This window comes from Pomacea canaliculata, linkage group LG3, assembly GCF_003073045.1.
Source record: "Pomacea canaliculata isolate SZHN2017 linkage group LG3, ASM307304v1, whole genome shotgun sequence".
Classification (NCBI taxonomy): domain Eukaryota; kingdom Metazoa; phylum Mollusca; class Gastropoda; order Architaenioglossa; family Ampullariidae; genus Pomacea; species Pomacea canaliculata.
Genome location: NC_037592.1, coordinates 30,671,799 through 30,685,166, shown reverse-complemented (window position 1 = coordinate 30,685,166; position 13,368 = coordinate 30,671,799). Strand labels below are relative to the sequence as shown.

At 42.6% G+C, this 13,368-nt stretch overlaps 1 protein-coding gene across 3 annotated transcripts in view; it reads left to right on the top strand.

Moving 5' to 3' along the window:
- LOC112560400 overlaps positions 1 to 13,368 on the top strand; it is a 30,177-nt gene that overhangs the window by 13,084 nt on the left and 3,725 nt on the right. For all 3 annotated transcript variants that reach the window (XM_025232241.1, XM_025232243.1, XM_025232240.1), the window contains one exon: positions 11,016 to 12,181. In XM_025232241.1, the coding sequence (XP_025088026.1) occupies positions 11,016 to 12,181 (1,166 nt within the window). The remainder of the gene's footprint in view (positions 1 to 11,015; positions 12,182 to 13,368) is intronic.

Genomic DNA, 13,368 nt, shown 5'->3' with positions numbered 1-13,368 from the left:
CCTGGACAGGAACCTCACACCTGTCCATGAGACTGACGCATCGGCCGCTCCTGTCCCGCGCTTGTTTGCCTCGTGAGCACTGACCCGCGAGGGACAAGACAACACGCAGTTCAGGGGTCAGCGTGCACCTGTCCTTGCTCCACTCCTTTGCCGTTGTCGCGAGACCGAATGTGTGTGTGTGCAAAAAAGAGAAAGAAAAAAAATCGCGAACCAGAACAAAGCATCAAGGATAGAGAAAGAGAGATAAACTGGCTGGGGTGGGAAAGAGAAGCAAGGGTGAGGGGGGTAGAGAAGAAAAGGGAGAAGCAAATGGTCTGAATAAAGTCCAGAGGAAGGGCGCTGAAGCTTTGAAAGACTGATGGATCTTCACCTGTCGGGTGCCCACCTGTCTTCCGGTGGCGACACAACCCTACCCTTCTTCCTCTTTACCAAGCTTTGTTCTTCGCAGGCAAACTGCGTTTGGCGCCCTTCAGTGCACTGGTGGAGGGTGTGTAGCTGTGAAGGTGCTACCCTGGGTGCAGAACAGAAATTATTATAGACGACACACAACCTGCGAAAGCATTTAAAACAATGTTCGATGTATAGCAGGAGGCAAACATAAAAGTACCTGTAAATTCTGCCTTCACAACGTCCATCTTTTTTAAAATTTTGCACCAAGCACAATCGCTCCGGGTGGACACTCGCACCTATGTGCACGTGAGTGCATTCATACCTGTATGGTTATGAATGAGTGCACAAGAACTCATTCCAGTTCACGCATATCAACGTCCTTACACATGCAGTAAGCACTTTATTTAATTTTTTTTAAATATAAGCAGCTCGATTTTTTTAAACATAAGGTGACCCATAAAACTCAATACATATTGTATATTTGGTAAAACTAGTCGATGCGAGGTAATCCTTACTAACCAAGATTAGATAATCCAGGCTGCTACAGTGATGGGTGTCGCTTGTAACTAGAGTGGCATCTGCGTGACCTAGAAAGATGCAAACGCCTTTTTTGTATCATGATTTATTAGATCATTTTGGATTACAGCTACTTTGGTGTCAAGCAGGACTTGTTCACCTGTCTCAGTCCCGTTCATCGTAAGACTACCCTGGGCTGTCCCACCCGCAGCAGACGGGTGACATATCGGGTGACGCAACTGAAGACACGACTTCCTGTCTCTTCTCTCCTCATCAGCATAAAGGTGCCATGGGACCGGTGCTAAGGAATATTTGTTCTCTGTTTAAATAATATTCTCGGAAACTTTACTATAATTTTGTTGTTGTTGATGATGATGATGATGATGATGATGAGGAGGAGGAGGAGGAGGAGGAAGAGGAGGAGGAGGAGGATCTTCACTTAAAACTTGGAAAGAAAGATAAGTATGCGGAGAAGAAAGGAGAGACAGAAGGAAGAGTAAGAGGAGGAGGAGAGGTGTTGACATTTCCTGTAGGACAAATCGTGTTGCGAATGTAAAGGGTCTGTTTTAACAGGGGCACAACTTGTTTCCTCGAACCGCTCTTTATGACACCTCATAATTTCCTGGCTTTTACTGAAATCGAGCGCCAGGTAGCACGGGCAGAGCTGTGTGTCTGTCTGGTTGATGTTTGGAGGACTGACGGGGAAAGGAGGTGGGGTAGAGTCGAGTTTCCTCAACGAATACATTGCTACTGTTGCTTGGCCATTCATGCACACGCGGGCATAGCGGAAAGCTGGGAAAAAATGGACCCCGTGATAGCTGTCAGTGGTGTTCAGGACCACAAGCCAACACACCCAGCATGCAACTCAGCGTTCGAATCGGATGTTTGAAGCAGAACACTTGTGATACGCCACTCTCAGCACAAAGTATCCGAATTAAGGGTTCTGACAATGTCCGACACAAGGTTAAGAAAAAGCAAGACAATGCTTAAATATAATCTCCATGGTTACAAGGGAGAAAAAAGGTGAAAAATTATTGCATTAGTAATGAACTTTGACTGAAAGTTGATACGGGTGGACGGTGGTGAAGAGCTCTTTTGGCCAACACCGAGGTAGCAAAGTAGGGGTGTGCTTTGGAGTAAGTTTGTAAAGTCACGTGACCTTTCCTGTCTGATGGTGGTGTTTCATTTGGGGAGATCTTATATTTTAGGCACATTATTCAAAATCTTCTACTCGAAGATTAAAAATCAAAGAATATTTTGTAGTACTTGGCAAGGAGAAAGGCAGTTCGTTGAGTGGCGTGTTACTCCTGGCGATTTATTTGGTATGAAAGTGCGGGGAGACCATTTTTTCTCCGTTGGTGTCCTCTTGGCGTCTTGAGGTAGATGTCGAGTTCCTTCCTGACAGCTTATTCATTATAAACAAAAGTTGAAACATTATATGATGAGTCACATGTGTCATTTATGTGGCATTGCTTTTGCTGAAAGAAATTATAGAAATTAGGTTCTTGAACAGATTTATCAGTCACAGCCCTATTGAACAGAGCTGAGTATACTGAGAAAAAGACAAGTCAGCGTGTATATGTGTGCCATGAATGAACTTCCTTTAACAAACTTGGTGATTGGTATATTTAATTTTTGTTTGTTTTTTGCATCAATTAAAACTAAGCACGGGCTTAGTAAAGTCACGTGACAAAAGTTAAAGCACCGCCAAGTTTTGGCGCGTCACATCGGAGCATGGACTGTTGGCTCCCTCATTGTTGTTTCTACACTGGCGTCATTGGTATGTGAGATTGTTATATATTTTTTTCATCCCATCCACGGCAGGCTACAAATATAAAACATCGTTGCTAAACATGAAGAAAAAAATGCTGCACAAGCACAGGCATGCAAAGCATTAAGAGAGATCTCTTTTATTGCTTCAAGCACATCGGGTACAGGATGGATGGGAGAAGCTAGTCCGCACTGTGAAGAATGAGGGATCCGAGTACATTTGAAGAAGCATTGAGAGAGAGAGAGAGAGTGTTTGTGTATGTATGGAAAGATTATGCCTTTGGTAAAAAAAAAATATTCGTGTAAATGCAGTCTTTACACTATATGCAGGGCATCTAATCTCTTCGCACACACCAACGAAAGCCATAAATGTTGTTCTCGTTGCATGCTCATACACAGTGGCTGTAAAAGGCTTTAGAGGTTGCAATGGGTGAGTTCGTGAACACGTGTTTCACCAGACGCCACGCAGAGATGTGACATATAGCACTTGTCGGCGGCTTGTATGCGAGTCTTCTAGTTTGCATTTGCAGGCAGACATGAAGAAAGTCACAAGAACACATTTCTGTGACTGCAGGTGTCACCTTTCTTCTGGATAACTTGGAGGTACTTGAGACAAAATTATTGCATAAAAACAGCAACCTTAATGGCAGCCTGAATGACTAGTTGATTGGTTGTAAGATGCTGGTTGTGTGTTCGTCCACTGGCATCCCAGGTCAAAAATTTGACACGTCTTCCTTCAACGCCAAGGGATTTTAGTCCGAGACCGAGGTTTGAGGAAGGAGGGCAAAGTTTCGGGAGAAAGTCCGAATGATTGGGTTAGAGAACCCTGAGGCAGGAGACCCGCGACCCTCAGCTTCAGACCTGCTAATCACCTCATCGAAGGCGTGGACTGGCAACGTGGAGAGACCGAGACTGACATGTGAACATCGCACATCTCGCTTCCCAGCAGGATCATGTTAACACGGTTGGTAAGAGTTTGTTCTATCTGCCACCCAGGTTCCCAGTTCCCCCGGAGCCAACCTTTCACGTTTGACGAAAAAAAAACCAACATCTGGAACGGAAGTCACGCGCCCTCTAAGGGACTTTCTTCATCGGGCAAATATCCTTGAACGTTTCATCAGCTTTATAAAATTTATGTATGAATATCAAGGTAACCATAGATTTTGAGGAACTTCATCTAACATAAGACCTAAGTACATGTTTGTCTGCCGATAGAATGTCTGACACTTCACCTTTTCCCCGAATAAGAACGGTCTTGACCACGTCCCACTGAGACACGTTGATGTCAACACTCAGCAGATTACAATGCCAGGCCTCTGAAGTTCCTTACTTCACCCTCCTCCCTCGCAAATAAAGGTTAATTCGATGTTTGATCAACATTTGAATTAGGACGGCAATGAGTCAACGAGAAAATCACGATAGACTGCGGGTACACAAGCCTGAGTGAAACTTGTCTACCTTGTGATGACGAAACGGAAAGTGGCAGACGTGAAGTCGCCCCCCCTAACCCTCTCCCTACCCCAGGATCAATGTCTCGGGGTCTTCGCCGATCTGTTCCCACGGGAAACACACCCACGCTTCGAGCAGAGGATCGCAGTTCTGGCTTTTCTTCCTTCTTTAAACATCGCATGAAAGCCGCTTAGATAACCTCTTGGAAATCCAGCCTGATGAGTGAGAAGGGGGTCTGTGCACGTCCTTCTCTTCTGTCATCTTTACTTGCGACACCATCCACACCATCAACCACTACCACAGAGACAACTCCATATACTATAGAATCTATGGAAGTGGGGTAAAAATGTTTACTCTCATTTGAGGTAGAAACACCTGCGACCGTTGGGAATTCCATGTACCTCGACATTTATATGCTGATGAATGTGTGACAACTGATGGAGTACGGTGATGTAGAAAGCATATTAAATAAATAAATGACAATGGAAGTAACAGAGAGAGAGGGAGAAAGAGTAAGACACACATACATAACTTCAAAATACACGTGCCTTATGAACACAAGTAAACACACCCCCTGCACTTGGTGGCCGAACAATTCTCAGTCGTTTACACTGTAATAGGAGACTAATATACATTAATATACACGTCATGCCAGCAATTTAATCCAGGTGGAACCGGACCTGACGCAGTGTCGATGGTGAGACAAGGAGTATCAGGTTCCGCACCCAGGGTGTTTATTTCTTCACGCAAGTTGACTTTTCAGGATCCGCCATTTCGTTAGTAACAAATTTGCCACAACGTAGGTGTTGCCATGTCCGTTATCTACCTGTAGGAGGATCGGTCATCAACGTCAATCCCATGTTCATTAGGAGGAATCACACTTTGAACCCCGTATGTCGTGAACTAAGTACAGGGTGGAAAAAGTATCCCACGAGTGGCCGCGATATAATCTGCGAGTATACATATAATCTGTGAGTCGGTCCTTGGAGCTCACCGGCTAAATAGCAGAAATACTGGAGAGTGCAAAAAGGTGAATAAAACGTGGTAATCCCCATGTTCGTGCTTTTGGAGGTCATAGTTCACTGACGCTTTGCTCTGTTGTTTTCCTTTTCGCTTTACCGCTAAATACCGGTACAAAATCTTCGGCAACATCCACCCGTGTGGGAGCAGTCATCTTGGATGCTTAGCTACAGGTCTGAGCAAATTAAAATCAGAAGCCAAGGCTGCAGATAGAGTGGCCCTTAACTGAACCTAGATCGGCTATCAACTCGAAACTAATCCGCGATTAATCAGATTTTAATTAAAAGCAAAACTTTGACTACCCGAAACCCTGGAAAGATCTCCTAGTAAAAAAGCTTTGGGTGACTGGGTACTGAATGTCGTGTGCAGAGGAACAGACGAACACAAGTAAAGGGATGATTTTTGTTGGGAGGGAGTAAGAGGTGGGTGGAGGGTGGTGACATGAATTTAATTAATGTTGCCGACTTCAGGATTAAAGAAGCTTTAGTTATGTAGACAGCAGGATCCCGCAGCTACTTATTCAAGAGAAAGCCAATACAGATCCTTTCGGGTTTTTCGTTTAGAAGGGCTTTATGTTGACTACACTTTGAAGAAAGAACCACGGTGTGGAGAGCAATTAAGGAGCAAGAGGAGGGCGACAGTGAAAGAGGTAGTTTTTCTTTGAGGCCACAGTAGATACCCAGTTGATTTTTCAGACACAAATACCCTCCACAATAAAATTTCCTGACATTCTTATAAATGTTTTATATATCTTTTTCTTAAAATTACAGTCTTGAAGAAGGCAACACTTAAGCAGTTCTATTTATATGAACTGAGTTTGAACATTTTAAATCATTCTCAAAGTTATATTTTTAACAGTTGTGCTTCATGCATGACACATACAAGGTCCTTATTTGTATTATATATATATTATGTAAAAGGGTACACATTTAGTGTAAGCAACTTTCGCACAAGCGCTGAGTGAAACAAGTGGACGAATGCACAGAAAGCTCAGTATGATATCTCACTTCCTTCTCCTCTATCAAATCCGCTTGAAATTCCTCCACCACCCGCTTTCCCCCTTCCCACCCATATCACCTTACATCAAAGTGTTGGAGGCAGGGCCGTGCTTATGGGCAGGCGGACGAGGCATCTGCCTAGGGCCCCGCGCTTCAAGGGGCCCCGCGCTTTTGATTGATATGGTAACTAGGCATATGGAAAACCGTGTGATCGTGGCGTGAGGGCCCCGCACATGCCCTTTGCCTCGGGCCCCGCGGGGGCTAAGAACTGGCCTGGTTGGAGGGTTCTTGCCAATGGGTCGTTTTCACTCACGTGATACACACGTTAGCAACGAGGCGCTGTCCGCCATCTTCCTTCCCTAACGCTTCGCGTTTCTTCAGCGGCTCTATATCGGCTTGTGTCACGACACCGCTAGCGTCTCTCGAGCACACCAGCGGAGTCGGACAATTGCGTGCTCTTTCACTCAAATAAACAAAACGATTTTGCCTATACGAGTCTGCCTATGTTTATTAATAAAAAAAATAAATAAAAAACCCTATGAAAACACAGTCACTATAACAATGGCTCTTCCTTTCGTCAAACACATTTACCAAGTCCACCGAACTCCTTGCACACTATTAAAACTCACTGTCTTGGCAATGTCTCCTCTAACACAATCACACAAAATCCTGTATCTATTACTATTCAAACTCACTGTCTTGGCAATGGTTCTTCTAACACAATCACATATCTCCACTGAATCTTCTACACATTATGAAGCACACTGTCTTGGCAATGGCTCTTCTAGCACAATCACAAAAATCCACGGAATCTACTATTAAAACTCACTGTCTTGGCAATCAAACTTCGACTAACACAACCTCCAAACTAAAATGTACTCGATCTCTTACACACTTGTGAGACACACTGTCTAGCAAATGGCTCTCTACTCTTAAACAAGCGTCCACCTCTCTCCGAATCCTTTTCTCTTCTCCCTATTAAAACACACTGTCCCGGCAGTGGCTTCTCCCTTCAATAAGAAACACAATCCTCCTCCCCTTCATTAAGTGTCCAGTTTCACCTCCTCTCACTCATTGCTTGCTACCCCAATCTCCAGTCACACCTATTCTTTCTTTCTTCTTTAACATCAAACAAGAACTTTTGCACATTCAAATGCATATTTATTAATTCTTTTCAGAAAATTTTTGTGTCTGCTGACAGAACATAACTTAAAAAAAATCATTACAGGGTAAGAAGGAACATATCAAAATCCCAATCTAAATAACATCACTGATATGGATTACTAAGAAGAACTATTGGTTAGGTAATCTAAAATCCACAAAGAAGCTCTGGCATCAATATTGCTCTGAATTAGCTTCTGAGGAAGCAAACGGCATTTGCATTCAAATGACAATAACATTTGATTCAATTATACATGTTTGAGTAGCCTGTTAATAAGCAAAAATTATTAACAATATTCTGTCAACAGCAAATATTTTGATCAACATCATACAAAGCATGACATCTCCAGCAAAGAACAAATTCTATATTGTTCACAGTTTCACATCAATTTACCAAGTAACTTATCTGATCAGTTGGATATCGTCATGCTATTATAAATAAAGTGCGAAAGAAAAAGAACTACAGTAAGGTAATTGTGCATTTTATATCTGAGAATAACTTCTATGGTAATGTAAACATACACAGATTGCAAGCATGCATTCTGAAAATAAATGCTGATTTCAAACTAAAAAAATTGCACTATAGCTACTCAATAGGCACTATGGATTTATGTAAATTTACAATGCAGCAACAAAGCCGAACTATTTTGTCTATGACTGGATTATCATCACCAGGCTTTGTTGCCATCAGGTCAATAGGCACTTTAGACTGCAAAATTCCAAACTTTCTGCGAACAAAGCCTATAACTCTCAACATGAATTCGTACAGAGGCTATTTTTCTCGAATTTTCAACTTGTAGTGGGTGAAGTTGCTTTTTCCCATGGGTAAAATCTGGAATTATTAATTTAGCTTGATAAAAAAGAACTTCATCTTCAATGTTGAAACCTCTGTCGGCCATAATTACATCTTCTGGTAACAAGTTGGACAACAAAGAAGTATTTTCAATGATGTGTTTGTCTGAAGCCCTGCCACCAAATGCATCTGAAATGTAGCTGATTGAACCTTGTGGTGCGATCCCAATCAGATATTTGGCAGAATGATATTTTTTATAGTTGGAATAAACTTGGATCTGATTGGTTTGGCCCGAGGGTTTCTGTGCTTCAAGTTCAAAACAGTCAACAATAACAGCAACTTTATCTTTAAAGTTTTCTCTAAAGCACATAGGCATAGACAGTTTCAGAGCTTCTCTTGAAGGCCAGTGCAACAAAAAAGACAACCGTGCTACAAGTACATCAAGAGTTCTATGAAAACTCCTTTGCACAGTTGACACGGATACTTTCAGCTGATACCCTATATCCTGGAATTGGTAGTTCAGTCTGATCTTAATTAAACACTGCAAAAACTCTTGCTCTTTGGACAGTGACTGTGTTTCATTAGACATGTATGGCTCTACCGTTCTGAAAATAAGGTCCATTACTGCCAATGAAGGAAGTCCCATGTAGAATGGAACTTTAGCTTCATCTTCAACATACACCTGTCTTTCATAAATAGAACAATGTTGTCTGTTTTTTAACTGAATCAAGAAGTCTGGTCTCAGAGTCCTGCATGATTGCATCCATATTTAGTCCAGTCAAACCTGTTTGAGTGTTCTGATCATTTGAATATGAATCTTCTATGCCACCATGTAAACTTTCTTCGCAAGCACTTGAGCAACCAAAATCTGTTTGAGTGTTCTGATCATTTGAACATGAATCTTCTATGTCACCATGTAAACTTTCTTCCAAGCACTTGAGCAACCAAAAACACTTTCACATATTTTTTCTTCCTGGCTTGTCTCACTGCTGATTGATTTTCGCTTCTTGCTTGCAGTATGTAGAGTATGCATTACTTCTTTTGCGAGACACAAGCCTCAAATACCTGTTTTTCGAAGTCTCAGCTTCTGAGCAAGTACTTGATCGCTCATGTCCCAAGTGTAGAGTGGGAAGCCACGAAGGGCTGTTCCGGAAATTCACATATGCTGGCTTTCCTAGACACAAGAATAAAACAACCCATGAATTACATCTTTGTGATATTAACTACAAAAAAATAATAATAATCAGCACTGAAACAAAATAAACCAAATACACGTCTAAAAAGAAAAATAATGAAGTAGAAATAACATTTTTTATCCTCTCTCTCTATAGCTATAGTTTATTAGTCGTGGTCATGCATAATGAAAGTCTTGTTTTGATGTTCACTCAAATCACGTGAACTGTCACCAACCTACAATGAAGAGAATATTTATCACAATGTGTACAACATGCAGAACAATGTTAAATACTTTAGCAATTTGGAAAAAGTCTGGTTTCTTACCGCCAACAAAGTGTTTCGAACAGATAACTATTTTGTTCCACTTCTCTTCTGTTGTAATATCCTCTCGGTAAAGCAGACGACGTCGTTCTTCTGTAAGTTTTCTTGTTTCGTCGCCTTGGTTCAAAATAATTTTGGGTATCTTATGAAAAGATACATCTAGAGGAACATTTCGTTTACTGCAGGGCTTGTTTCCGCATCCTTTTATACCGCAGACGACCATGATAACCGATCAGTTGCCAGCAAGCTTCCGTAACCACTGCTTAGTAGGGAAAGAAAAATGGCCGCTGAAGCAGCTCGCAAAAACTGATGACGTCACGTGAAAACCACCCATAAGTAGCTGTTCCTGAGAAAAAAAGAAAACTGTGTCCGGGTTCTCCAACATAAGCGCGGATTACAAGCCTAGCTGGCCATGACTGAGTTAAAGGATACTGAGAAATAATCTCGAAGCAAATGAGTGGCCTCGAGATATTTTCAAAAGTGATTATGCAAAGTGGCAGTTGTTATTGCTGGTTTTAAGCCAATCAAAAATCTGCATGGATGTTGGCGTCAGATTCTTTAATCATAACCTTTTGCATTATATTCGCAATATCTCTGCAAATTTAAGCTGGTAAAACTATAGGTCTGCCTGCTGTCTGGGTGGGTGTGTACTTTAGCATCCATTTGCAGGTGTAGGTATAGAATATTAGCAGTGAATGCAAAGGTTGGCTCGTGTACAAGTCAACTGCAAGCGGTTCATTAGCTCACCCCCAAAAAAGGAAATAAATCTCATAAATGAAGCATTCAAGCATGTGTGCTGATCACATCCACTCAATTTGCTCAGTCACCGCCAAATGTGGTACGAATATTGGCTTTGATTACTCTGCGTGTTAATTTTATTACTTCTTTTATTTTACTACTCACTCCAGATGAAACAACACTACGCTGAAGAAATTATGACATACCTCAGCGCAAATTTTGTTGCAGTTTAGTAGAGCTTTAATCACACACACACACATAGAGAAAAAATACAGCGAGAGAAAGAGAGAAGCAGCTATACTGAGAGAGAGAGAGAAAGCGGGTGATCAAGTTACACAGGGACAGAAAGAGGCAGAAATTAGGAACATGGGAGTTGTTGGTAATATTTGATTTTCATGCAAAAAGTCAGGCCCTCGCTAATTTTTCTTTCTTTTCTTTTTTTAAATTTTTTTTCATCTCTTGCGCTGCTCATAAATACGTTTGGTTTGAAAGATCTGATACAAATGTCACAGATGGAAGAGCAAAGAGCAGAAAATAGCTTGAGCGAACTTGAGTACTCTGGTTAGTAATACATGAAATCTAGAATTTTGCGAACTACCCGATGAATGCTAATTTTTGAGAATTATTTGCAGTTAGTCTTAACGCCCCCTACCCCACTTCTCTATTTTCATGTTCTGTCTTAGACATTGGACAAAGAAAGGAAGCAGACACTGTACAACGGACAAGATCTTCTGACCTTCGTCTCTCGCCCTCCGTACATTCTCAAAACGAGAACAGACATGCGCAGTGCATCATGCCGACGTCACTACCGATCAGCGTGATAACTGCCATTGGCTCCAGCCATCCTCTGTCGATTAACAGATCAGTGCCACGGACAACAACCACAGCCCAGCCCGAAAGCTCAGAGCCTGTTTCTTGCAGAGAATGGAACCTCGTTGACAGTTTTCGAAGTCCGACGAGAGTCTCATCCGAATTTTTGTCAGACCACAAGTCGTCGGAACTATCCTTCTCTCCCTTTCGTCCTTCTGTCACTTCTTCGCCAAGACTTAAACCAGAAGACGAAGAGATTCGGAAAGATGAAACATCGGAGGTTGAGCCCCTTGATGGACGAGCTCTAAGCGAGACAGCTGATGGCGATTGTAAGGGATGGACTTCCGGTCTGCCCCGTGCACGTGCAGTCCGTAATCTGACACCAGAGACATCCGGTCACGAAGAGTCATTCGCTGGCACAGTTCACAGCAAAATCCATGAAAATGGATGCAGTCAAAGTTTGCTGGATTTATCGTCACACTCCGTGGGTCACGAATATCGCGGGCTGTGGCACGGTATACCAACGGCTTCTGAGTTGTGCAGACAGGGGAGGCTACAAAAAAGGGAGTCGTTGAGGGAGATGCAGTTGCACTTCCTGCCGCCGCTTCCGCATCTACCACCTCCCACAGCTAGGATCTGGCAGCAGAGCACGGCGTCAGCCCTCCACTCTGTATCTTTTCCGCTTCCGCCAGGAACGACAACTGGCATTCCAGAAAATCTGTCTCCACCGCCGGGGGTTCCGGTCGGCTACACTTTCATCTCCATGCCGCACGCATCACTGACGTCACCGAGTCGCATGAATATGATGCACTGCGTTGCCGTCAGCGGTGGCCGCACCGGAAGTACGTCCACCGACGAGGACGCAACCTCCAGCGTGTCCTCAACGTCATCGTGCTCGTCGTCATCTCCGTCGCGAGGTCACAACTCGCAGGCGCCAACACTTTCGGAACGGCTGATGACGTATGCAGAGAGATTTATGACCTCGCCTACGTCGTCTACATCGCTGTCCGCGATATCTCACGGGCAAATGTCACCACTGGTAAGGATGAATTGTCGCTACAGAAATTTTCTTGTTTTTTTTTTCTCTCCAAGTGAACATTATTTTATAATAACATCTCAATTTTTTTTACTGACTGGTAGATAGATATACAGACGGACAGGTATGCCGACGGACAGAAACAAGATTGGAAAAACAGACAGTCAGGTAGATGCATAAACAGACAGAACGTGACTGAGTGAATGGACGAATCAACGAAAGAAATAAGATTCTATTTTTTATCTGATAATAAGAATAGAAATGTGTGCTCTATAATCCTTACACCGTGAAGGCCAATCTATCAAGGGAAGGAATTGGGAAGGGAGAGCACTTTATGACCCTTCAGGTCTGATCTTGTAACCGTTTGAAAAATCACGCAATACCCCGATAACCTTGAAGCTATCACCTACGATCACCATTGAAAGTCACAGGCTTTAAATCCTCGCCACATTAACAAACCACATATACTGAGGTGGATAGTCGTGAAGACCACGCGTACATTCCAGGGAACAGGTGAACTTTCATCACGCCCTACCTGAGGACATTTATTGGATAAACTTCGTTTCCTCGGCCCGCTCTTATTGACGCTAGAAAATTGCAAACTCCTTCGTTTTAGACTGCTGAAAAGAAAGAAAATGGAAACCTTTGTGTTGAGGGAATTATCTTCGACAGCTACCCTAAGGATAGTTAACTACCTTGTGCTCACAGGAGAGCTGAGTATACCCATCGTCTTTGTAACGCTTGAAATCGATTAGCAGAGCTTAAAGTAGGGATTAATATTGAGAAAGGACCTAGGGTGGCTCCAGGCTATTCCGGGTGTCTCCATCTGGAGTATTAAAAAAAAAAAAATTACCTCCCCTAGCGCTGCTCTCTTTACCGTTGGGCGGTTACACCTTACTGTGAAAAGAAAACACTCCAAACCCCGGTGATGCTCACTTTTAGGGTAGCCGAAGGCGTTGCACTGAAAGGACCTTTCAGATAATAAACTGTTTCTTTATCCCTCGGGAAATTTGATTCTTTTTTCGTTACATTTTAATCCTGGGGATTAAGGCAGTATTGTGCTATTTAACGAATGTTGAAAATATCCATACATTCTTTGGTCAAATTCCAGTGGCGCATGATTCTTTTCATATTTCTTCATAGTGATAATAAAAGGTAAGGAAGTAAAAAATCTCGTTTTGCAATGAGGA